General features: G+C 51.3%; 1 protein-coding gene across 25 annotated transcripts in view; it reads right to left on the reverse strand.

The window, feature by feature from the left end:
* LOC149127589 (uncharacterized) overlaps positions 1 to 22,374 on the reverse strand; it is a 139,713-nt gene extending 117,339 nt beyond the window's left edge. For 20 of the 25 annotated variants that reach the window (XM_089328615.1, XM_089328608.1, XM_089328599.1 and 17 more), the window contains exons 1-4: positions 22,247 to 22,374; positions 21,644 to 21,798; positions 21,183 to 21,305; positions 13,350 to 13,405 (exon numbers count right to left, since the gene is read on the reverse strand). In XM_089328615.1, coding sequence (XP_089184741.1) covers positions 13,350 to 13,405; positions 21,183 to 21,305; positions 21,644 to 21,798; positions 22,247 to 22,335 — 423 coding nt within the window. In that variant the 5' untranslated portion in view covers positions 22,336 to 22,374. Of the gene's footprint in view, positions 1 to 1,909; positions 11,900 to 13,349; positions 13,406 to 21,182; positions 21,306 to 21,643; positions 21,799 to 22,246 lie in introns of those variants that run through there. The other 5 variants (XM_089328598.1, XM_089328617.1, XM_089328600.1 and 2 more) reach the window with 2 other exon arrangements.
* Positions 22,375 to 25,191: the final 2,817 nt, after the last annotated feature.

The following is a 25,191-nucleotide window of genomic DNA, read 5'->3' on the forward strand; positions in this document are numbered from 1 at the left end:
CATGGCTGAGCCACAAACTCAGTCTGGGTCTCCCCTGTGTGGCAGGGACTCACCACTGCCCTCCCCAGCGCACATCGGCAGACAGGTGAAATTGCGGGCAGAACCGGGGCTTGAACCCAGGCACTCCACCATGAGATGCAGGCATCCTGCGTGGACAGAGCCTAGCTGTAAGCCAATGTTCCCCTCCCAAGGACATGCATTATAAATGAATAAATCATGAGCTTGATGAATAAGGGAACTTTTAGTTTTTTTATTTATTTATTATTTTTTTTTGACAGGCAGAGTGGACAGTGAGAGAGAGAGACAGAGAGAAAGGTCTTCCTTTGCCTTTGGTTCACCCTCCAATGGCCGCCGCGGCCGGCGCACCGGGCTGATCCGATGGCAGGAGCCAGGTACTTATCCTGGTCTCCCATGGGGTGCAGGGCCCAAGCACTTGGGCCCTCCTCCACTGCACTCCCTGGCCACAGCAGAGAGCTGGCCTGGAAGAGGGGCAACCGGGACAGAATCCGGCGCCCCAACCAGGACTAGAACCTGGTGTGCCGGCGCTGCTAGGCGGAGGATTAGCCTATTGAGCCACAGCGCCGGCCGGGGAACTTTTAAAATTTCAAGGAATTGGGGGGCCAGCGCTGTGGCTCACTTGGTTAATCCTCCACCTGCAGCACCGCCATCTCATATGGGCACTGGATTCTGTCCCGGTTGCTCCTCTTCCAGTCCAGCTCTCTGCTGTGGCCCGGGAGTGCAGTGGAGCATGGCCCAAGTGCTTGGACCCCTGTACCCACATGGGAGACCAGGAGGAAGCACCTGGCTCCTGGCTTCGGATCGGCGCAGTGCCAGCCGTAGCGGCCATTTGGGGAGTGAACCAACGGAAGGAAGACCTCTCTGTCTCTCTCTCTCTCAATGTCTAACTCTACCTGTCAAATAATAAAAAAAATTCAAGGAATTGCAATTAAAAGATAAATTCATTGTGATACAAAAAAAATTTTGAAATCCACACACACTACAGGTGTTAAAAAAAGAGAAAAACCTCACGGAAAATGTGTGCTATGAAACTTAATTCCATTTTCCCCACTAACTTTCTGAAGTATTCTCATACAAGATCCCTAAGCAATTTCATTTCCACAGGTGACCATTAACTTATAGGTTATAGGAAGTTTCAAACTATATATTAACATTCCAGCCAAACAAATTAAAATGTGTGTAGTATCTGAGATTTAAAATGGAAAATGAATCGAATGTGCTAGGTAATATGTTACTATAAAATAAAAGTATACAAGCAGGTCAAGACAGAGAAGGAAGCTTGAAATACCTTCATAAGGAGCCAATACTTCCAAATGCATACTAATAAAAAATTTAACAATCCTTTCTTTTCCCAAGTGCTGCTTCCCGGGCTTAAACAACACAACGTGTCTCAGCTGGCAAAGCCATCACATTTCAAGTGCATGCGAGGGAAAATGAGCAGAGCGGAGGGGCCGGCCTGGGTTCTGTCATCCACCGTCCTTGGGGATCCAGATGTTTAAAAGGAGGGACCTCGCATGCAAACAAGGGATAAACACGATCTGTCACTTTAAAATCCACACTTAACCCGATCTGTACTTTCAGGATTCTCTGAATGTCCCCACGACTCCCATGTGAGTACCTGTACTGTACAAGTGGTGTGAAGTGTCCATAGCAACGGTGTTCTAGTTCTGGTAATGATAAGGAATACAGTAATGAAACCAAGAGCTGTTTTTATTTACCTATACGCGAATGTAAGAAGGTTTAGTCAGAGGAGGGTGAATCACTCTTCCAGAACTTTGAAAGCCAATGGGCCTGGCTATTCTGCCCTATTCCACCTCCAAGCACTGCCGCGCTATTTCCCCTCGTTCTGGTTCGTCACTGCTCGGCAGCTTATCAGCTGTGACTGGTGCCAGCTGGGGCTCTCCCAATACTAAACAAAGAGGGAACAAAGTAGGGAAAAAGCTTACAAAGAGAAGGGAGTTTACTTGAAATGCAGTAATGAGGACGTATAGAATTAACAAGACGTGACTCGAGAGACAGTCAGGAAAAGACTGGAATATAATATTCAGTGCCAGCGGGAAGAAGGTGGAAAATGTGTAGGGGTGGACATATGACCTGAGCTAGAGGGTGCAAGAGGCTGACCACAGGCAAGCATGTGCGTGACCAGGATGTGCACACCGCACATAATCTGGGAAGGCGGTTGGGGGTAAACTTGGTATGAATTTAGTTGTCATCCTTTCAAAGAAGTAACTGGTCTGACTCAGCAGGGGGGTAGGGGTGTGTCTCCAGCTTCCTGGAGCTAGGGTTTCCAGACACATGCTGCTGGCCAAGAAGCACCCAGCCGCCCAGAGCCTACAGACAGCCGAGCAAAGCCCTGACACTAGAATCATGGTCCCGCAGGACACCCTTAATTCCTGACTTACTTGTAGAGGAGTGGGAGGCAGATATTACAATCAGAAAAATGTGTTACTATTAGCATTGCTAACCTTAAACTGTTTACTGAAAATTGGACTCCCTCTTACAGTGATGGTTTTATGCATTTTCAGGCTAAAAATATGCCAAAGATGAATCTAAAATAATTGTGATACGTAATTTAATTTTTAAATGACAACACAAATTTTGATCTTTGTAAATGTTGACATTTAAAAGTGTGTGTGTGTGTGTGTGGGAGAGGGGCTCATCAAGTTCAGGCCCACTGGCATGGCAAATTAGGAAAGAGTGAAAAGGAAGGGATTTCAGGTTTTGGTGAAAGGTATTCCCAGCTTGGTCCTTGACAGCAGCCCAAGGGGTCAGGCTTGTGTTCCTTGGGCTACCAGGGGCTGCACTAGCGGGCACTGCATCTCCGGCAGCACTTTTACCAAAATGAAACAGCAGAAGAATAAAATAGAAAATAAGAGTTCATCGCACTTAGTCAAGCTACTGTTTCAAAAACGTTCGTGTGTGTTGCCTGTACTTTTTTCACGATATGAAGCATAATTCTTTTGGCGAGTTCCAGGAAAGAACCTGGTCTATTAGAAAAGAAGATTAAAAGCTGCGTTTGAAATGAGGTCGGCGGAACGTGTGTGGCTTTGGGTTTAATTGGTGCTACGCCTCTACCCGCTTATCTTGGAAACTCACCCACAGAACAAGAAGCATCTACATTAGCAATCAACAATTCTGAAGACCACGTGCAAGCCAGTACTCACTCACGCACCCCGTTGTGTGTCTGCTCTCTCCACACGAAAGCTTAGGCAGAGGATGGATAGAATCTGCAAGCAGCACAACAAATCCTAAATCCATCAAACAGGACAGATGTCATAAGTAAAAGCTAGCACATATTGAGTGCTTATCGTGTGCCTGGTAGTGTTCTAAGCACTTTGTACAACAGTAGCTCCTCTGAGCCTCTCAATAATCCCATCAAGGTAGATGCTACCATTGTCCCTGTTTTACAGATAAACGATCTAAGGGGCAGAGCCAGGACTTGAACCCAGGACATCTGGATACAGAGCCCAACCCTCACTGCATAGAATCCTTACCAGTTAACAGAGCCATCAGGCCCAGCAGTCAGTGCAACGGGACCCTGTGAGAAGAGCACACACAGGCTCCCGTGGGCAGCACCGCCACCTGCCTCTGCTGTCTGCCCGCATCTCTCCTCCAGCCCACACCACACAGGCAGCCTCTGCTCCGCTCTAATATCCAGTGTGTTCCGAACGCCCCGTCTCTCTCTCTCCCCTTTCTAGACATCATGGACGAATTCCGGGCCAGCACTGTGGACCAGCAGGTTACCTCGCTGCCTGGAATGCCAGCGTTCCATACGCGTGCTGATCCAAGTCCTGGCTGCTCCACTTTCTCATCCAGCTCTCTGCTAATGCGCCCTGGGGGAAGTGAACCAGCGGACACAAGATTCTCATTCTCATTCATTCTCTCTCTCCTTTCCCTTCTCTCACTGTAACTTTCAAATAAATAACTTAAAAAAAAAAAAACCAGAAGTCTGTAAGAAAGCAAATGAGTGGTCCCAGTTTTCTTTAATGAATCTCACCTCACGTACTGAAAGGTTCAAGGACACTACCTGGTGTTGGTCCTTCAACGTACGTCGCAGCCACTCGTTTCTGGGGCGATTCCCGCAGCAGGGGCCACTGCAGCTGCTCTGGCCACATGAGCTGCTGGGGGCACTTCCTCCTTGTACTCACTTGGGCTACTCTTCTCATTGCTTTCCCAAGACCCAAAGAAACCTCAGGTACAGCGTGCACTGTGACTTGCGTGCTGTCACGTTTCAGAAAAACACAACCAGCTCTGAGCCCAACGATTTACGTATTTCCCTCCATCTCCCCACCCTTGTCTTCAGGTTATACCACTATAGTAAGCCTGATAAATAGGACCTATACACAGAGTAAAGTAAGTAAACATCAAGGCTATTCTTGGTAGCATGATTACCTTCCCTAGGGTCAAGTCCACAAGTGAGAACCTTGCTTTCTGAAATGCTGTTTAAACTGCTGCTTGAATTGTTGACTAAACATCATAATCACTCAGTCTCTTGTAGCGTGGGAGTTAAACTGGGCAGTGAAGATAAGCCCAGGACAGCAGGAGAACAAGGCCTGGGTCTGGCGACATACACCTGTCCCAGGGGAGAGTGCCTTCTGGCCAGGAAGCACGGTGACTTCTGGAGTTTCTTTTCAAAGTTAATGCACAATGACAGATGACACATTGCGATACGGAGAATTAAATGACTATCATCATTCAGGATTCTGAAAATATGATGACACAGAAAACTAAGACAAAAAGCTGAGGCTTAACTACACTGACAGTGCTCTACCATGCTTACAAATATATCTTCCAAGTAGCCCAAGACAATGAAGACAGGGCTTAACACCCCTTTTCAAGAATATAAAGATACACCACTGCTGTCAAAACAAAGTCTCTCTGAATAATGCAGTCTGCACACCAGTGTCAATCTCATACAAGTAATATGGTTTTAATACTCATCGCTGTAATAATGTCAGGTTATTTTTGGGACATATTTAGGTAATTTTTTTTAATAAACATTAAATGGTTTCTTTCTACCAAGCATCCACTCTTTCTAAAACCAGCACTCGTAACAAGGGCTGGGGTACATTCTCTGCAGTTGAAAAGAATGAGTGAAACGCGACCCTGTTTGTAAGACCGACACAGCTCTTGGATATGGACGAGTGTTGTCTACACTCAGTGGCTGACACCTCCACAGGGCGTTCACGTGTGGGCCACTTCTTGCCGGGCCTTTCCTTGTCCCACTTACCCAGTTTCAGCAGCTACACTTGGGACCAAGAGCGTTCGCTCTCAGGACAGCCACCAGTGCAGAGCAGAATCCGCTTGTGAGAATTAGCTTTTTGTCTGTCTGTTTTTCGGTTGGGAAGCTGACTGGCTTATGGGGTGGGGGGTCGGTGCGGGGGAGATCAGCCTCAGCATTCGCAATGCACCGACCCGGCCCATGAGCGGTGAACGCTGAACCGTGTCCCCAGCGCCGTGACACCCTGGGCAGCAGCCTCTGTTGGCTACAGGCACCAGGCGGAGGCCTTCCTGGGATAGAGAAGTCAGGGCTAAGGAGCTGAGCTGAGCTAAGCTAAGGAGGGAACACTCAGACGACAGAGAAGGGAAATGTTTCAGAGAGCAGCTGCTGTCCAAGGAGGACCCGGCGCCAGGTTTGCAGACTGTCCCACAAAATCTTCACTGTGGCCGAGGCAAAGTCTGGGTCTCTACCGCCCCCCGCCCCCACCTGCACACCAGGCAGCTCCACTCCACCCTGCACCGTGGAAGACATGAGAGGTGGGCGACAGAGGCCGGGCTCTCTCACTGCATTTTACCCCAACAAGCATGAAGGCTGCTGTTCAACATTCATTTTTTGACAATTATTAAAAGCCCCGGCTGACCCAGTGCAACCTGTCAGGGCTAGCTTGGTCCTCAATGAAGCAGCTTTGTGGTCTTGGGTGACTCGCGCCAGCTCCTGGTCTTTAAATTGAAAAAGCTTAAGGTAAGCATCGGATAACCTTCCTTCCTGCTCCAAATTAAATGGCTGAATAGGAAAGAGATGGGAAATGAACCACCAGGGAGGGAGGGAGGCAGACGCGAGCAAGAGGGCTTGTTAAGACAGATTCCAGCGCCAACTGCCTGCTCTGTCCTGCACACAGAGCTCCAGCAACAGGCCAAGGGATCTGAATCTGCAATGGAAAAGGATTAACCGGCTACGTGTTAATTCTAACTCCCGGGCGGTGTTTGTCACACAGTTCCAATGATAGGGAGAGTCCCCTCTTTCACAAACACCTACAGCCACTCTCAAGTCCAGTGCCAGCGGTTATTCACCTCGGAATACGGAATCCAAAGCAGAAACTTTTCAAGGAAATAACAGTGAGAGGAGAGCCTTCATCATCCATTCAGGTGCTAAACTGAACGTGGATTCTAAACGTCCCTTTGCCCCTTCGGCCATAGCTGCTGATATGACTTTTTTTTTAATGATTGATTTTGATAGAACATTTTTTTAAAATTGTGCTTAGAGCACTTAACGTGAAGTCTACCCTAAACAAAATGTTAAGGGCACAGTACAGCATCACTCAGCACAATGCTGAACGGCCAATCTCCAGAACTCACTCCTCAGTAGGATGAAACTTTGAACAGGAACAGTAACTCCTGTTTCCCCTGCTCCCAAGCCCTGAAACCACCACCCTGCTCTCTGCTTTAAGAGCCTGACTATTTTTTAGCATGTCGTCCTCTAGGTGCATCGACACTGTCACACATGGTAAGACTCTAAGACTGAGTAAGTTCTACTGAATGAAGTATCACATTTTCTTTGTCCATTCAAAGACGTTGAGATTGTTCCCAAAGCTTGGTTACTGTAAACAATGCACCATGAATATGGGAATGCTAATGTCTCAAGATCTTGACTTCAACCCTTTTAGTTATAAGTGTATATATACAATAGCATCAAAACATCAGATTAAACAATTAGGAATAACTTAACCAAGGAGGTAAAAGTCCTGTATACTGAAAATATACTAAAGAAGACAAAACGAATGGGAAGACACCACGTATTCATGGGGCCAGCTTTGTGGCCTAATGGGTTAAGCTGCTGCCTACAATGCCAGCATCCCATATGGGCACCACTTGGTGTACCAGCTTCTCCACTTCTGATCCAGCTCCCTGCTAATGCACCCAGGAAAGCAGCGGAGGATGGCCCAAGTGCTTGGGCCCCTGCACCCACGTGGGAGACCCAGAAGCAGCACCTGGCTCCTGGCTACAGCCTGGCCCAGCCCCCATTATTGTGGCTATTTGGGGAGTGAACCAGCAGATGGAAGATCTCTGTCTCTCCTTCTAACTCTTGCATTCAAATAAATAAGTCTTTTAAAAATTCCACTTAAAATAAAAAAAATGACATGTGTTCCTGGATGAGAAGATTCAATATTGCTAAAATATCCATATGATCCAATGCAATCTACACCTTTAATGCAATGCCAATTAAAATCCTCCAGGTCTTTTTTTTTTTTTTTTTTTTTTTTTTTTTACAAAAATACAAAACAATCCTAAAATTCACACAGGTTAACAAAAGACTCAGAATGTGTGGGGAGCAACCCGGACTAGACTAAGTTACTGGAATTAAGACTTATTCTATGCATCTGCTCTCCCACAATATGGCGCTGGGAGAGGAGAAAACAGCTTCTACGCAGCTGCCTCCAGTTCAACCAGTAACCTGCAGGAGCTGATCCTGCTCCTGATTGGAGGAGAGCAGTGTGCTCGGCGTGTGGGTAGCAGAGTTGGGATTGGTGGAAGAGGACTATAAAGGAGGAGAGAGACAACATGCACCAGGAACATCTAAGGGGAACATCCGGATAACATCTGAGCAGCCCCCGAGAGAGCCGGCCGGCGGTGTGCCGCTCCCCTGCGGAAGTGGGGAAAGTAGCAGGGGGAACCGCCCTTCCACGGAGGTGGAGGGACGGCAGCCAACCCGGGAAGAACCAGCAGCTAACCCGGGAAGGGACGAGCAGACAAAAGAACAGCGCAGGGTCCTGTGTCGTTCCTCCGCGAAGAGGGGGAGCGACAAGAATGGTCAAAACAATCTTCAAAAAGCAGAACAAAGGCAGCACCTGTCTTACTGCCAAATGTATTGGAAAGCGACAGTCACCCGGTCTTGAGCAAGAGCACACAACGAGGAAAGGACAGTGTCTTCAACAGAAAGTGCAGGGGAAACTGGACATCCACACGCAGAGCAACGCCAGTCCTGCCTTGCACCACACACGAAAGCCAACTCACAGTGGATTAAAGGTTTCAACGCAAACCCTGAACCCATAAAACTCTTAGGAGAAACCTTTATGACACTGCTGAGAGAGAATGGTTGATTGCATTGGCACCCTAAAAGCAAGAAGCAATTACAGCAAAAATGGGTTAAGTGGGGCCACAGCAAGCAAAAATCCCTTTGCACAGCAAAGCAAGCAATCAACCAAGTGAAAGGCAGCCTAGGGAATGGGAGAAAACACCTGCAAACCACGTATGGATAAGAAGTTCATATCCAAAATAAATGGTCATTTCTCGGTATCCTCAGGGGTTGCCAGGACCCCTCCCCCCAGTACCAAAATTCATGGACGCTCCAGTCGCTCCTATACAATGGCACAACGTTTGCCTAGACTCTGCAAGCATCTTCCTATTTACTTTAGATCACACTTAGGTTACTTTAACACCTAATGCAATAGGAATGCTATGCAAATAGGTGCCACGCTGTATGAACAATGCAAGAAAATGAACACAATGAAACATCTGCACTTGTTCAGGGCACCTGCAGTATTTTCCCCCAACGTTTTCGGTCTCAGTGGTTGAATCCAGGAGTATGGAGCACTGATGGCATAAGGAACTCCTACAACTCAAGAGCAAAAACTGCAAATAACCTAATTATGGGCAAAAGGCTTGGGTTTCTCCAAGAAACACATACACCTGACTGAGACATGTGCAAAGCGCTCAGTGTTACTAGGGAGCTGCAAATCAAATCACAACGATGCATCATCTCGCACCTCTGGGGATGGCTGTTATCAAACACCACAGATGGGAACGCCACCTTGAAATGTGTCCTTTCGGATGGCACCGTTCTAGCCCCGAGGACTCCAAGACTGTAAACTGCAAATGCTTCCTTTAAGATGTCTAACATCAAAATTATTAAACTAATGCTCCCAACTTAGGGAAGCCTGAGCTGTTTATTATGATCACTGTGACAACGTAGAAGCATCTTCCTGGGAAGGCTCTCATGGCTAATCAGACAGGAAAATCCAAAAGTTTTTAAAAACTTTCAATATTGCAGCAACGATATATGGAGTCAACTCGCATCAGGCTCTGGTGAGACTAAGGTCACTCTCTGCCTCCCAGCAGGGGTAGGAAATTTTATTCTTTCATGCACTTGGCCAGCTTGGCCTTCTTCCCACATGCACGCTCTGTAAATCTGGGAGAGCAATGGTGCCCACCCTTCAGCTTTTCAGCCAATGCTCAGCACACACGAAATCCATTAATGTGATTGTTTTCTTTGTCATATAAATTGTCACTGACGACTAGAACACCGATCAAAACAAGGATCTGTATAACAAACATCACTAAAATTATTTACCGAGAGGCAAGGCAACAGTAGCGGTTACCAGGAGCACCTACCACAAGCATTATTTCATAGCAACAACAGAAATACCTTGGACCTGAGCACCGAGAGGCATCCGCACTCAAACCAGCAACACATTCATAACCTAACACACTCCCGACTTCGTGTCGTTTATTTTTTTTCTTTTTACTCACACTTTTTTAAGATTTTATTTATTTGAGAGGTAGAGTTACAGACAGTGAGAGGGAGAAACAGAGAGAAAGGTCTTCCTTCCACTGATTCACTCCCCGGGTGGCTGCAACGACTGGAGCTATGTGCTTCTTCCAGGTCACCCATGCGGGTGCAGGGGCCCAAGCACTTGGGCCATCTTTCAGTGCTTTCCCAGGCCAGAGCAGAGAGCTGGATCAGAAGAGGAGCAGCCGGGACTAGAACCAGCGCCCATATGAGATGCTGGTGCCACAGGCAGAGGATTAACCTACTGCACCACGGCGCCGGCCCCTCACTCACACTTTTAATAGACTGAACTGCTTAGCTCCCGGTGGTGACTTCTCAGACTTCCCAAATGCCTCACGACCAACCCAGGTGTCCTGATAAAGGCGGTGATAGTCTCTGCTCTCCCTTCCATTTCCCACTCAGAAAGGAAGTGGGTTCCTTCCCCCTCAGGAAGAGGGCCAGGAAAACGGGAAAAGTCTAAAATCTTTTTAAACGAATGTTGTTCTTCTCATTTGGTCCCACTAAACACAAAGTATTTTTATGTCTCCAAAGACTGTTTATATATGTCCTAATTTGTCCCCTGAACTGTCAGTCTACATAACTTTTTTCAGCCATTAGGGCTTCAAACGAAGCGGTTTCGCTGTGTGCATTTGAAATCTGCCTCTGTTGTGCTAATACTGATCTGCTAACGAAGAACAGAATAAGACAAAAGAAAGACTCGTGTCCAACACCAGTGCGTTTAGGGCAGCTTGTAGACTTCCTTGGAAGAAACAATTATAGACGTATGAGAACAAGGAGAAGGGTATCTCAAAAAGCAAGAAAAAGAGCCCCTGTTGTGGTGTGGAGGATGAAGCTGCTGCCTGTGACACAGGCATCCCGTAGGAGAGCTGGTTCGAGTCCTGGCTGCTCCACTTCCCATCCAGCTCCCTGCTGATATGCCTGGGAAAGCAGCAGAGAATGGCCCAAGTCCTTGAACTCCTGCACCCACATGGAAGATGTGGAGGAAGCTCCTGGCACCTGCATCAGGTTGGCCCAGCCCCAGCCACTGGGGCCACGTGGGGAGTGAACCAGCGGAGGAAGGGGAGCTCTCTCCCCGCACTCCTCTTCCCCTCCCTGTGTCTCCCCCTCCCTCTGTAATACTGCTTCTCAATTAAAATACATAAACCTCAACAACCGCAAGAGAAGAGAGAGGAAAAGGAATGAGAGAGACCAACAGCAACGCAAGGACAGCATGGACCCCGGGAAAGCCTCACTGGCCGTGTGGCCATCTTAGGGGAAGGCAGTGGGTGACTTCAAAGCGTTCCAGCATATGAGTTAGCAGTATGCTATGGGAAAGTGACACAGACTTCAGGATACAACAATGATGCAATACTACATTTGGCCAGCAGGTGTCTCTCTACAGCCCGTTACACAAACCAAGAACATAGCCCTATCAAGACCCCGTGAGCTCAAGGACCCTGCAAGCCACAGGAAGGGAACCTTCTAATTACATTATTCCCAGGCCATACAAAATCATCAACGTCAGAATCAGCCTGCTATAGATCTAATGAAGGTTGAGCCCTGCTTTCAGGTGCCATGGCAAAGCCAGCACAAATGATTTCTCAGGCCAGGGATCCATACCCATCTGTTTTAAGTAGTGCATTGTGAAATTGGGCCATCAGGGCAAACTGAATATGGGGACCTAGGCATGTAAAGAAATTGAGGGAAGGAAAATAAGTGGTATTTTGACAGTTACATTTAATATGCACGATGTCATTTCATAGAGGGATATACCTCAGTCGAAATGGTAAATAAAATGATTCCCAGGTCGGGGCCACGGCTCACTAGGCTAATCCTCCGCCTTGCGGCGCCGGCACACCAGGTTCTAGTCCCAGTCGGGGCACCGGATTCTGTCCCGGTCGCTCCTCTACCAGTCCAGCCCTCTGCTGTTGCCCGGGAGTGCAGTGGAGGATGGCCCAAGTGCTTGGGCCCTGCACCCACATGGGAGACCAGGAGAAGCACCTGGCTCCTGACTTCGGATCAGCATGGTGCGCTGGCCGTAGCGGCCATTGAGGGGTGAACCAACGATAAAGGAAGACCTTTCTCTCTGTCTCTCTCTCTCATTGTCCATTCTGCCTGTCAAGAAAAAAAAAAAAAAGATTCCCAGACGGAGGGCAGCAGCAGAAAGTCAAAATTCAGACAGAAGGGAAGTTAGGAGGAGGTGGTATACGAGAAAACAGAGAGAGAAGATGACGTACAAAAAGTTAAACGCATGAAGAGCTAAGGTGAGCACGAGGGGTTTTGAGGGGGTCAGAGACGTGCGAGCACTCGCATTCCGCACCTCTGTCAAAGAACAGCAGGTCAGCAGGTTCTGAAATTCATTGCACAGGCTTTGACCAGCACTGAGAAGACGAAAGAGAAAAAAGGTAACGGTGATAGGACGCAAGAAGTGAGAAAATCCCAGGACAGCCTGCTGTTTTAGGAAAACCACACCCTCCCCGCCCATGCACGGCTGTGTGCACCGGGCCCAAGGTCAGGTGCATTTCCTCCCGTGGGTTCCAGCAGAAGAGCTAGGAGAGCTGTCGGCACGCTGAGCACACCTGCTTCTCCCAAGCCAAAGCCAGCTGCGACACCTCCAGACAGAAAAGGAACTGCCGACGGTAACGGCCCAAAATCCGAGAAAGAAAACGTGGCAAAACATGAAACAACACAGTGTTCAAAATAAACCACACGAGGCAAAAGTCCGGAGGGATGACGCTACCCCACGAATGCCTGCTACCCACCGGCTTAGGCTGCAGGCCCCACGTCTGGCACGGACTTACTCCACACCCGGCGTGCTTCAGGAGAGGACGGACACACAAGGGCAGACGGGGGCAGGGGGTGGGATCTGTGGCCTCAGTGCAGGCGGGCCGCACAGATCAAGTGAGGTGGGGCGGGGCGAGGGAAAGGGGCAGTCAAGCACTTGGCACACGGTAAGTAATGCCTGAGGCCCCAGTAATACCAACAGCTTTCTGACGGGAAGTTAGTGCCTAGGCAGCCACGGTGGTTTAGAACTTCCCATTCCAGGGTACCGCCTGCCACCCCGTGAAGTTCCTAATGCCGTCCTTGCTATGGCAAGTAACTATCAGTGGCTATCTGCAGCCTAATTCGTGAGTCCCTTACCCAAATGATAAGGAACCATCTCATCACGAATTGCCAAGAGCAGCTGCTGTGCTAAAACCAGCCCCATGCCTAGGCCCGCAGGGGTGAGCATGCAGCAACCAAGGGAACGAGTGCTTAAAGACGTAGTGTGCCCCAAGATTAACAGGCGGAAGTCTCTCCGAGCCCCATGATGAGCCACGCAGGCGCTGTGGCACAGCCTGTTAATGATGTTCAGATCTGCCTGCTTTAGAAGCAAAGGGTTCGACTTTGCTGGCCATTTCTGTGAGTGGGAGGGGTTTGTTCTGGGTTCAGAAATATAGAAAGGAATTTGCTAATAACAGCAAACGTGCATAAGCTGTGTCCTATGTGCCAGGTACCATTCTAAGTGCTTTACAAATGCTGAATTGTTCTGTCTGTATTTACAAAGCCTGCTTGTGTCAGATACCTGTTCGGTGGTCTGTTCTGCTCGTTTACAGTGCGTCAGCTTCTCCCACTCTCCGTCTGCAAAAGACAGGAAAACACCATCCGTAAATAATCACAGATGCGCACATCGGTTTTCTCCCATTAGAGATGCGTTCCCAGCTCGGCTGTGCCAAAAGGGCTTCGCTGAACTCGATTTTTTCTGCTGCCTAACTTTCTCCAGTTTGAAACCGGCACTGAGAAGAAGCATCAAATATTTGTGGACGTACCGATAACAAGGGATTTAAAAACCAACACCTTACGGCTTTCCAAGAAAGCAAGGTTACGGTGTAAGACAGAGCGCGGTGCAGAAGTGAACACCCTGGGCTAAGGCTGCCCTCGACCCTGCGCGCGTTCTGCCTCTCGGCTCTGCCGGCTCCAAAGGGCTCTCTCCGGAAAGCTGCTCAGTGTTGGTTCCCTCCTCCAAGGCTCACACGAGGACATCATGGAGAGGGGGTCCCTGGCCACGAAACATGTGACCGTCAGCCTGGAGACTCACTCCCTGCAGCCTGGCCACCGTGTTCCCACTTCTTCCACCTGCCAGGGTTCCCTGAAAGCCGGCAACTGCCGGGTATGTGCAGGCCAAATCACCAGAGGACTGCTTGGCGAGCGTGTCAGGGCAGTCACCACCCACAGATGCCGGCGGCCCCCCAGAACGCTCTCTCCCTCCCCTCCTCCACCACCTCGCCAGGCCATGCCACCCCAGGCCTTCTCCGAGACAAACAGGGGACACTCCTAGTTGCTTTCCCAGCTCCCGGACTTGTCCACAACACCCAAGAGGCGGGGGATCAGCCCCCGCCACGCCTCCTGAGTGCTCTCCGTGGTCTCAGCCGTGGCTGGCATAGACCACTTGGCTCCTTGCGCAGCCCCCCTTGCTGTCCGCCTCTCACTCTGGCCACACGCTGAGCGTGGCCCATACAAGACTCCACACTGCTGTGGAGATGCTGCACGCCTGTCCAGACAGGCTCTGCCTCAACCCGACGCAGGCTTGCCTAGGAACCCTGGGATCCTAGCTCGAATCACATGAGTCCAGGCCTAGGACAGACAGCCCTGTTTTAAGCTCCCCAGTACTGCTGTCTTCCTTACACACACACACTCATGCAACGATTTCATTAGGTTTCCCTTATAGACGCTGGACTAGAGGAAGCCCCCTGAGGGTGGCCGCTGTGCGGATCCGATCAGCACATTCCACAGTAGTGGGCGTGTCCTGGAGTGAGCGTGGGCGCTCGCTCATGGATGGCAGAACCTGCAGACCGCCACCAGGCAGCGCCGGAAGGGCCCTGTCCTTGCACCGTACCCTCCTCCACCCCGCGCACTAGTCTTCTGCACTGGCTTTCATGAAGTTTTGTTGTTATTATTATTATTATTCCTATACTTCCCTGGCTAAAATCAATCTGAAGACAGTAAGAGAAATCGCATGCAGTTCAAGACCCGTTGGAATAGCAACTCGGCAGAGAGGATTCACAGGCAAGCGTTACCAAGAAACGCCCTAAACAGAAAGGAAAACAACTTGCAGCCAGAGGAAGACCTCGAGGAGACAACACTGGCAGGCAGACATGCACGCGCGCACCCACACACCCACACACCCACACACAGGAGGGCCGTGAGAGGCGAGCCTGCTCTGAGGTGCGCCACAGCGGAGGGGCCGGCAGCAAGGTGGCGTGAGGCTCCCAGAACACGGCCCCACACACTGTCCCCAGGGCCCGAGGCTGCACCCACGGCACGCAGGACACCTGGGCTGTTCAGGCTGCGGTTTGCCTCACAAATCAACCGTTAATTGGCAGTTCCTAACTGAGTAGCACGGTTTAAATGGCTCGCAGCTGTGGGTGATTTCTGAACGATGTCCCCCTAGTGTTTCAGTCCTCTTATGTGATGGGAGCCAGGACGCCACAGGTGGGGAGAAGCCCCACAGTGCAGCTGGCTATCTGAATCCATGTTCATTGGCCAGAGTGGTGGCATAACGGGTTAAGCCACTGTCTGCGGTGCCGGCACCCCATACAGGCGCTGGTTTGCATCCTGCCCGCTCCACTTCTGATCCAGCTGCCTGCTGATGTGGTCTGGGGAGGCAGCAGGAGATCACCTAAGTCCTTGGGCCCCAACCCCCCAGGTGGGAGACCTGGGCCAGGTCAAAGCCAGGAACTTCCTTCAGCTCTCCCACGTGCGTGGCATGGGCCCAAGGACTTGGGTCATCCTCCATTGCCTTCCCAAGTGCATCAGTAGGGAGCTGGATCGGAAGTGGAGCGGCTGGGACAAGAACAGGTGCCCAGATGGGATGTCAGAACTGCAGGTGGTGGCTTAACCTGTGCTGTGCCACAATGTCAGCCCCTAAAAGAAACCTTTAAAAACAAAACCCGACAAAGACGCTGCGTGCAAGGCTGGCAAACTGGCAAACCTATTAGAGCGCTGCTTCAAGTCCTAGGGGCTCTGCTTGTGGATCCAGCTCCCTGCTAACGGGTCTGGGAGGGCAGCAGGAGATGCAGCAAGTCCTTGGGCTCCTGCCACCCACATGGGAGATCCAGGTTGGAGTTCCTGGCTCCTGGCTTCAGCCTGGCCCAGTGCTGGCCATTTGGGGACTGAAACAACAGAAGATCAATCTCTCTTTCTGTCTACCTTTCAGAATGAGTAAGTAAATCCTGAAAATGAGTGAAACATGTCAGATGATAGTAGGTGCTATGACAAAAGATAAAGTGGAGGAATGACGAGAATGTATGTTGCAGGAGGCAGGGTGACTAATATCTAATATTTAAATAGGGAGGTGGAAGAGAGCCTCACTGAGAAACTGTCATGTCAGCAAAGATCTAAGGTAGGCATGGAAGAACCATTCAGCCCTCCTGGAAAGAGTTCCAGACAGAGGCGGGTCAGCAAATGCGAAGTCCCTGGGGCTGCCTGTACTGGGCACACACACAGGAAGTAGGAGGAGGAGAAACGGGCTTCAGAGAAGGAGGGCACTGTGGTAAGTACTACGGTGCACAAAATCTGAAATAGCGTATGTTCAAGGGCTCGTCAGAAAGTTCAAAGAACTATATATTATGAAAAAGCTATGCACGGATTTCAAGTTTTTTGCACCGAAACAAACATCTTCTAATTCCATTTGTCCACAGACTTCTGGATGAACCCTTACGTGGTGCTAGAGGTGGACGGGTTGTCCCTTGAGAGCCATGGGATGCAGCTCAGGCGTTCTGGGCAGCAGCGCAGCGTGACCTGGCTGCCACGCTGGGGAGGAACGGAGAGAGTGCAAGGGGAAAAGCAGCACAGACCACCGCGCTCCGGGACTCCTGGGCAGCCGGACAGGCGAGGGCAGCCGCCTGGACGAGGGGCGGTACGCGGAACGTGCTTCTCCACACCCGCGTGCTGGTAACTCCCCCGAGGGCTGTGACCTTGGTGGTCTTGATTCTTTCTGCACTAACCTTGATTTTGTTTCAATGATCACAATCACCAAAGGAAACATCGAGTTCCAATCTGCTAGAAAACACACGATCCTCACGCTTACTGGGAAAGCTCAAGCGAGCGAATCCTCGTAGCACATTATGAAAGGACTGGAGGAACAAGTGCTCCTGTGCCCGTCACTGCCGTCGGTGAGTGTTGCTCATGTACTCTGAGGACAGAAGACACCTGCCCCGGCTACAGAGTCCTCCGTTCCTGTGACCTCGGCAGCTAAAACAAACAGTTGTCCACTTGAACGCAACAGGACGAACACAGAACACGGGTCCAGGCTTGATACACAGCAGGTGTTTGGTCTCCGCTGGAGAGCCTGGGTCTGGCTTCCAGCTGCAGCTCCCGACTTCAGCTTCCTTCCAGAGCAAACCCTGGAAGGTAGGGGTGATGGCTGAAGTACGTGGGTCCCTGCCACCCACCGGGGAGACCTGGACAGAGTTCCCAGCCCCCAGCTTCGGTCCAACGGCAGCCTTTGGGTGAAGGGAGGCGCCTTCTCTAATAGATAAATAAATAATGATCAGAGTATTTAACTGGATTTGCTTATTTTCATTTTATCTGAAAGGCAGAAACAGAGAGACAGAGACGCATCTTCCATCCACTGGTTCACTCCCCAAATGCCCACAACAGCCAGGATTGGGTCGGGCCAAAAGCAGAAGCCCAGAATTCAACCCTGGTCTCTCCTATTGGTGGCAGGGACCTAAGTACTTAGGACATCACCTGTTGCCTCCCAAGGGTACACAGTGGCAGGAAGAGTGCAGAGCAGGGCCTGGACTGACGCCCGAACACTCAGCTTAACTGCTGAGTCGACCTCCACCGCAATGATGAAGTTCTTTGAAAAGCAAAGCCCCCTTGCGAGGATCTGCTCTGCTGATCCGTAAGGAAAGGCAGAGGGAGTTGACGGCGCAGCACTGTTGCCATGGAGACCACCTGCTGCCACTCTTCACCCTCTGTCACGCAGCCAAGAAGCACCCCTTTGCTCAGTATGCAAATACAAGTCCTCCCCTCGACAGAACACTGTGTTTAGCCAAACACAGTCAGCGGGCCCAGTCTCTGGCTGCAAACAAAATTAAACTCCGACTCTCCACGTGTAACCGCTGCAGCCAGTAGGCAGTATTAGGTCGTCTTCCCACGGTGTGTTCAGACAGGGACACTGCGGCCGGCGAACCAGGGACTGCCATCAGCCGCCGCAGGACGGACTTCAGAGGTCAAGGTGCGCGTGCGCTGCCTGCAGGTGCTGTGAACATCTGGATTCCCACAGGTCACTCACAGGAAACACAACCTGTGCTCCCCTCCCGCAGCCCTTAACTCTGGGCTTTTTCCTTCACCGTTAACTCACCTCCATGAACATTTCACAGGCTTTCCAAGTAAAATAGTGGTGAGATTTTTTTTTTCCCAAAAAACAATTTTTCTGGGACACAGATCGCCAGCGTACTCATGCGAGAGACCTCCTTGTTATCCCCGAGAGTGCCCAAGATGACCAAAAGGAGGCAGTGCAGTGGGGAGGGGCCGACGGCGAGCAGGTGAAGGAGAGGCTGGGCTGGCACCTGGCTGCGTCCCTCCCTCTGGAACCCTGTCCACCTTGGAGGGAGGAGCCTGGCGAAGAGCAAGCCGGCAGACAAGAAAGGCAGTGGCGGTTGGTTAACTGCTTAAGAGAGCTCTAAGACCAATCGAGGAGATGGCGCTCAATTGTTTATAGACTCTGAAAGGACCAGCTGGACTCACCCGGGGGATAAATAAATAGAAAAAAATGAACCAAAAATCTGTTAAGGAGGAACTAAGGCACACACAGCTTGGGGCAGGAGTCAAAGAGGCACAGGGCCACCCGGGCAGCAGGGGGCGGGCAGAGCCGGTGCGTGGCCTCTGAGCCACAGCCTGCGGTGAAATGCAAAGGAGGGGAAGACAGGATTCCCAACAAAACTCACTCTTCAGACACACACCTTTCCTTACGGCACTCGGCGAGCTCTCCTCGTTACTGAAATCGCCCCCCTGCCCCGCCCCGCCGCCCCACTGCCACCCTTTTCTGCCAGCACCGTGTATGGCAGGTGGAGAACGGCTTCCCCTCCTAGGCCAGCCCCTCAGGCTCGCGAACTCCTCCTGGGAGGGGGGGGGCGGAATCCTGTGCTCCCCCTCCACCACGGGGAGCCAGCAGGTGTCTTCCACGCCCTCTGTTGGAGGTATTCACTCTGGGGCAGGATCATGTACTGCGCATTCTATGTCCCACACAGCACCCACTGCATGATGGCGGGGGAGGGGACAAAGGTGGAGAGAGAGACCGCAGGTCTCCCATGTGGGTGACGGGGACCCAAGCACTTGAGCCATCACCTGCTGCCTCCCAGGGTGCATTGGCAGGAAGCTGGATGGGAAGCGGAGGCGGGACTTGAACCCAGGCAGGGGCCAGAAACTCCACTGAGATCTCCCGCGAGGGTGGCAGGGACTCCAGTGCTTGAACCATCATGCATTGCTTCCCGGCATTTTAGCAGGAAGCTGGATCAGAAGCGGAGCATCCCAAGCGGTGGCTTAACCTGCTGGGCCACAGTGCCTTCCCTTCATCTGCTTTGTAACCCCACCGCTGGCAGGCCTCGAAGCATGCTGACAAGTCTGTGCCAGGAGAGGGACACACAGGTGGGCAAATCTGGGACTACAGAACTGCTGCTAGTGACACAACTGCTATTGCCAAGTGGCTCTATAACTACACCAGGCCCTTCCCGGCATGCACCTGAACCCACACCTGAGGCCCAGAGCCCTGCCTGTGTTCCAGCGCAGGGTCCCATTGCTACTGTGGCACCAGCACATCCCTGCCACCCTCCCTTCCCTCTTTCCCCATCTCCCTGACACAGGAATGCGAACACACACACACCCTCAGCTCCCCGACGGCCTGGCCCCTTTGGTCCTGTGGTCTTGCCTTTGCTGCTGTCCTGGATGGTAACAGAGGGGTTTCAGGGCTCTGCAGGTGCCACAGTCAACCCAGGCTACCACAGAGGCAAGGTCCAGCGAAGAGTTGGCACCCCGCATGGTGGATGGCAGGGCTGATGGCCGGTGCACTGCCAGCCCTGCTGCTGTGCAGAGGGAAACACACAGGCCCTCTCCATGAAGACCAGGTTGGCGTCTAGGAGTGAAGGAGGCACTTTATCTTACCGCATGGAATTATAATAGCTGGGACTGACATTGTGGTCTAGCAGATAAAGCCACTGCTTTGACACCGGCATCCCACAGGGGTACTGGTTCAAGACCCGACTGCTCCACTTCCAATCCAGCTCCCTGCTAATGCTCCTGGGAAGGCAGCAGAAGATGGCCTAAGTCCTCGGGCCCCCTGGATCCCTGCACCCACATGGGAGGCCCAGAAGAAACTGCTGGCTGCTGCCTTTGGATTGAACAGGCTCCACGAATGAGGCCATCTGGGGAGTGAACCAGCAGAAGGAAAGCACCTCTCTCTTTCTCTGTAAACTCTTTTTCAAATACATAAATTAATCTTTAAAAAAAAAAGCTTCCAAGATATGTATTTCAGAAGCATTAGCAGAACTTTTCCAGTCTAACATCATAAGCCAGATCTTAAACTTATTTTAGTGTATCTTTTCAATTAAAAAAAAAAAGCTACATTTATAAAAGGGGAAAGAGTAGACAGAGCAAGACAGAGCAAATCAAGTCGATTTCTTTCCACCTTCTAGAAATGGCCTGGGCTGAGTGACAAAGAACATGGGGCCGGCGCCGCGGCTCACTAGGCTAATCCTCCGCCTTGCGGCGCCGGCACACCGGGTTCTAGTCCCGGTCGGGGTGCCAGATTCTGTCCCGGTTGCCCCTCTTCCAGGCCAGCTCTCTGCTGTGGCCAGGGAGTGCAGTGGAGGATGGCCCAGGTGCTTGGGCCCTGCACCCCATGGGAGACCAGGAGAAGCACCTGGCTCCTGCCATCGGATCAGCGCGGTGTGCCGGCCGCAGCACGCCAGCCGCGGCGGCCATTGGAGGGTGAATCAACGGCAAAGGAAGACCTTTCTCTCTGTCTCTCTCTCACTATCCACTCTGCCTGTCAAAAAAAAACAACATGGATCTGCTGCAAGTTGAAAGACATTGGAGCAAAGCCTTGTACACACACGCACGCACACACGCACACACGCTGGCTGTAGCAGGGCCTGCGAGGAACAGGACGTCTGGCGGTAACTCCTGCCTCCAGCCTGGCCATGCCCAACTTCTCATTTTCTAAACAAAATCTTTAAGTTTTTCTCAAGTGGTAGAATTCAGAGCAAATTTCTGTCGTCCTTCCCCCGAAATTCCTTGGCCAGAGCTAAGGGAGAAGGAAGTGATCCAGGGAGGAGCGGGCAGATTCTGACCAAGGCCTAGGTCCCCAAACGCCAGCTCCCCGAGTGGAGTGTCCCGCGCGTTTCACACTCACCTGTGTAGCAGCCCACCAGGCAGGCGGGAGGAAGTCGGCTCAGAGAGGGCTGGCAACTTCTGGGCACAGTGCACCCCAGGAGGCCCCCTGAGGCCTGCACTGCCCGCTTTCCCCGCCTCCCACCTGTTCTTCCACCAAGAAAAGAAACACTTAAGGGGGACAACAGGTTTTAAAGCTAAATAGGCTAACGAGAAAAACCTTTGCCGAGCCAGAAACCAGCAATTAAATGTCAAACACACCCACGTGGTCCAGTGCAGCCACTGACCAGGCAAGTGCAGGAACCCAAGCACCCTCTTTGGAGTGCTGTGTTCCGGGACGTCCCCAGGCCTGGGACACGAGGCACCCTGCAGCTGCTCCTGGCCTCCAGCAGCAGGAAAAGGCTCCGGCCAGAGCTGGTCCCTGGGACACAGCCCAGCGCAAAGGCAAGAACCAACGAAAAAGGCAGGGACGCTGCCACAGACCTGGAAACTGGAGGGCCAGGTAAGGAGCTGGCGCTAGCACTCTCGCGGTCCTCCTGGGCTCCACAGGCAGCCGCACAAGGGCAACCAACACCCAGCGGCAAATAAAGAGCTGAACTTTGGAAACCAAACACAGGAGGGAGGCGTGGTCCGTGGGGCTGGCGAAAGGAGAGAGAGCGTTTTGTTGGTTTGTTTTGTGAAATGAAACCGTGGGGTTCTAGAATGGAGGATGAGGAGAAGCTACCAGGAAGCACTGGCAAGCTGTAGGGGAAGAGGAACAGGGACAGGACAGCCCCTGCGGGAACAGGGAGTTCCAGCAGCCTGGGCGTGTGCTCGCTCCATTCCCGCCCACCCACGCGTTCTGGGGCAAACAAATTCTTGGCTGAGCAGGTATGTGTGGGAGGCCTGATTATTTTCCAGCCATGAGAGCTTTGCCCAGAACGACTTAATCTGGATTTTTCAAGGTCATACATTCAAGTAGGATGCTGTGACCCAGCAAAGCAAACGGCTCCGGGGTCGGCCAGGCGGGGGAGAGGGAAGGGGCGGGCAGGGGACGTATAAGCCGACCACGCCTGTTTGATCAAGCAGCATGCTGTCCACGCTTACCTAGGCTTTTCTGGTCTCGGAAAACTGACAACCTGGAAAGGCGCACAGCTAAAGGGAATCCTGGCTGATTTTACCACAGCAGGTGCCATGCTCTCGCCGACTGACTCACGTGGTGCTCACAACGGCCCCGGGAGGCGGGCACGACCCTCATCACCACCACGGCTGTTTCACAGATGCACGGAGAGCTGGAGTGCCTGGCCCGGGGATGTGCGCCCAGGCAGGCACACCTGCCCTGCCCTGCCTCTCACAAGCCACGACTGTTCAACGCTCTTTTCATTTATGGTCTAATTAATGTTTGTAGTGCAGCAGTTCTTGTGGAAGCTACCTTCCTTCCTAACAGGGGTGTTATCAGAAAACAGACCCCGCCTTGAACTACAGATAGGACGGAACCAACCCTGCTGCTACACAGCCATATAATTTTAGGAGGGCTGGGAAAGCTCCAAGGACCCAACCACAATGCACCCTCCCAGGCTGCCACCCGGCAAAGCTTTGATCCCTGCGGAGAGGAAATAGCGGAGGGGAGGTGTGGATCAGTCTGTAAGGAAAGGTGCATTGTTATCTTTTGAAATAGAGTTGAATGATAAGAACTCCCGGTGGTTTCCAGGCAGGCATCCGATCCACCTGTCAGGTTCCGACTTGCGCGCTGCAGGGTACTTGGAACCTGGCACCTAAACAGATGCTCCATGTTGCCAGCAGGAGCCAGTGAATGAATGGTGATAATTCTGACAGATGTGAGGTTTAGGGCAGACTGATGACGCACGTAGGTATCAAAAAGGCAGTCATGTTGGGCAAAGTGCCACTTAAAAAGTTGAACTCTGAACACGTCAATCACTGTCAGACGCTGTTAACTCAGAAAGACACCTCAGACATGTTCGAATCATGGGATAGCCTATGAGCTTCCTAATAAGGCTTTGAGCTTCCTAGGAAGAAGTTACATTTAAAAATGCACATTGGATGAAGTGGGCAGTGATAGCGAAGAGCTGAGGAGCCTGCGCAGGTGACGCACACGCCTCCTTCTGCTTCCGTTTCTGGTCACAGAGGTGGCACCTCCGCGTGTGTACTCAAAGGCACTCTGTTCTTGGGTGCACAAGCTCACTTTGGGAACCCAGGCTACTGCCCTGCACTGTCTGGGTGTCCCCAGCTTCATCCCTGCATTCCACATCCGGGAACCAAACAGTTTTCCCAGCATCATCCAGGCAGCCGAGCCAATCTTAGTGTTTTTTTAAAAAGGCTCATGGACGTGCTCCAAGGATACCACAACATCTGCTTCTAATGTTCAAATGCAGTTTAGATATTCTGAAGCTGTGATTTTTAAAAATTGCCCTGAAATGATTCACTAGCCATTACCCGTGACAGGGGCCAGTGACCCCCCCCCCCATCCCGGGCCATGCCACAGCCCTTGCAGGAGGCGGCTCTGCCGGCCCTGCCTGGTCTTTTGAGAACAACACCTGTGTTCCCCGTCTGCTCTCCTCAAATCCTTTTGGCCAGTCGCAAGTGCACACCCACAGCTGCGCGTGGGCTTCAGGGGCCCCTGGACAGCCGGGTTGCCACCGCACAGTCTGCTGTGATACCATCCCCCTTGCAAGAGGGTCAATATTTACTCTAAGAATGAGATGCTTCCTGTACAGCTAGAATTACGGTCACGAGCGTGAGCAACTGCTTCCTAAGTTTAGGCACCGCCTTACAGCTTCGGAAAACACTCCCGACCTCAGGTTCACTGAACTGAAAAGTACCCTGAGATCCTAAGACAAGTTATGTAAAACAAGACCGACCCGCGGGCTCCCCGCCCCCCCGCCCAATTTATCATTTGCCAAGAATTTCTTTGAGAGCAAGGAATACCATGAAACACAGCAGCTGTTGTCAATGTAGTTCGAAGCACCTGACGACTCTTTGATTTCTCCCTAACAGCCTCATTGTTCTGACTTCGCAGTGAATAAACATGATAGATCTAAGTTTCAAAAACAAGGTGTACTAGTGAAATGCTGCTTTGTTTTCTGTGGCAGAGCTGCCCACAGGATCCAGTTAACAGAGGGACTCACTGCCTCCAGAAAGTCTGGAAATTTCTGTGAGTGCCTGTCGAACACTGTCCACGGGGTGTCCACACACACACCTGCACGGGACTTTCAACGTCTGTGCCTCCAGGCCCTCGCCTTGGGAATTCCTTCCCAACAGGTGAGGCAAAAGAAGTTTAAAAAGGAGGAGGAGGTGGAGGAGGGACATTAATAGGATCAATCCAGCACCACCTTCTTAGGCTTCTTAGTCTTAGGAGCTTTGGTTAAACAAGGTATCATGTCAATAACACATCCCTAGTATATGAACTTTACACGAAAGGAAGCAAAGTTAATTGTGTGTTACCTTCCTCTGGCACTGGACCTACTAATGCCATAATCTAGCTTTCTAAAAGTTCACCAACCATCCTCCTATTTGACCGTGCACTGGAAAACCTCACCGACCGCTGTCACGCAGTGTGGCTCCCTGAATCTCTTGTTTTACTTAAAATGTGGACAAAGGTGGCTTTTCTCCCACAGCTGACCTCCTTCAAATTCTGAGTGCCTCTTCAAAGTCAAGTCAGTGTTGGCTCTTTGACAGGTTCACAAGCAGCTTCAGCCCATGGGCGCATGTGGGAACCAGTCATTTTTAATGGTAGGTATTTTGCCCACATTGGATATTATTTTCTGCCCTGCTACTGTTTTGATACTTTCCCAGTTTTCTTGCTTAAAAAGTAAAATGGCATTGAATAGAATCACACGTTTTCTGGATGGGAGGACACTTGGGGTTTGCAACTCTTCCATAAGGATTTCAGATAAAGGAAACTCATTGAAGAACCACACCCCAGGGGCCCGCACTGTGGCATAGCGGATAAAACCGTCGCCTGCAGTGCTGGCCTCAAATATGGGCGCTGGTCCCACTCCCGGCCGCTCCACTTCTGATCCAGCTCCCTGCTA

This window comes from Oryctolagus cuniculus, chromosome 3 (genome assembly GCF_051225735.1).
Source record: "Oryctolagus cuniculus isolate XC-2025 breed Fujian yellow rabbit chromosome 3, ASM5122573v1, whole genome shotgun sequence".
NCBI lineage: Eukaryota > Metazoa > Chordata > Mammalia > Lagomorpha > Leporidae > Oryctolagus > Oryctolagus cuniculus.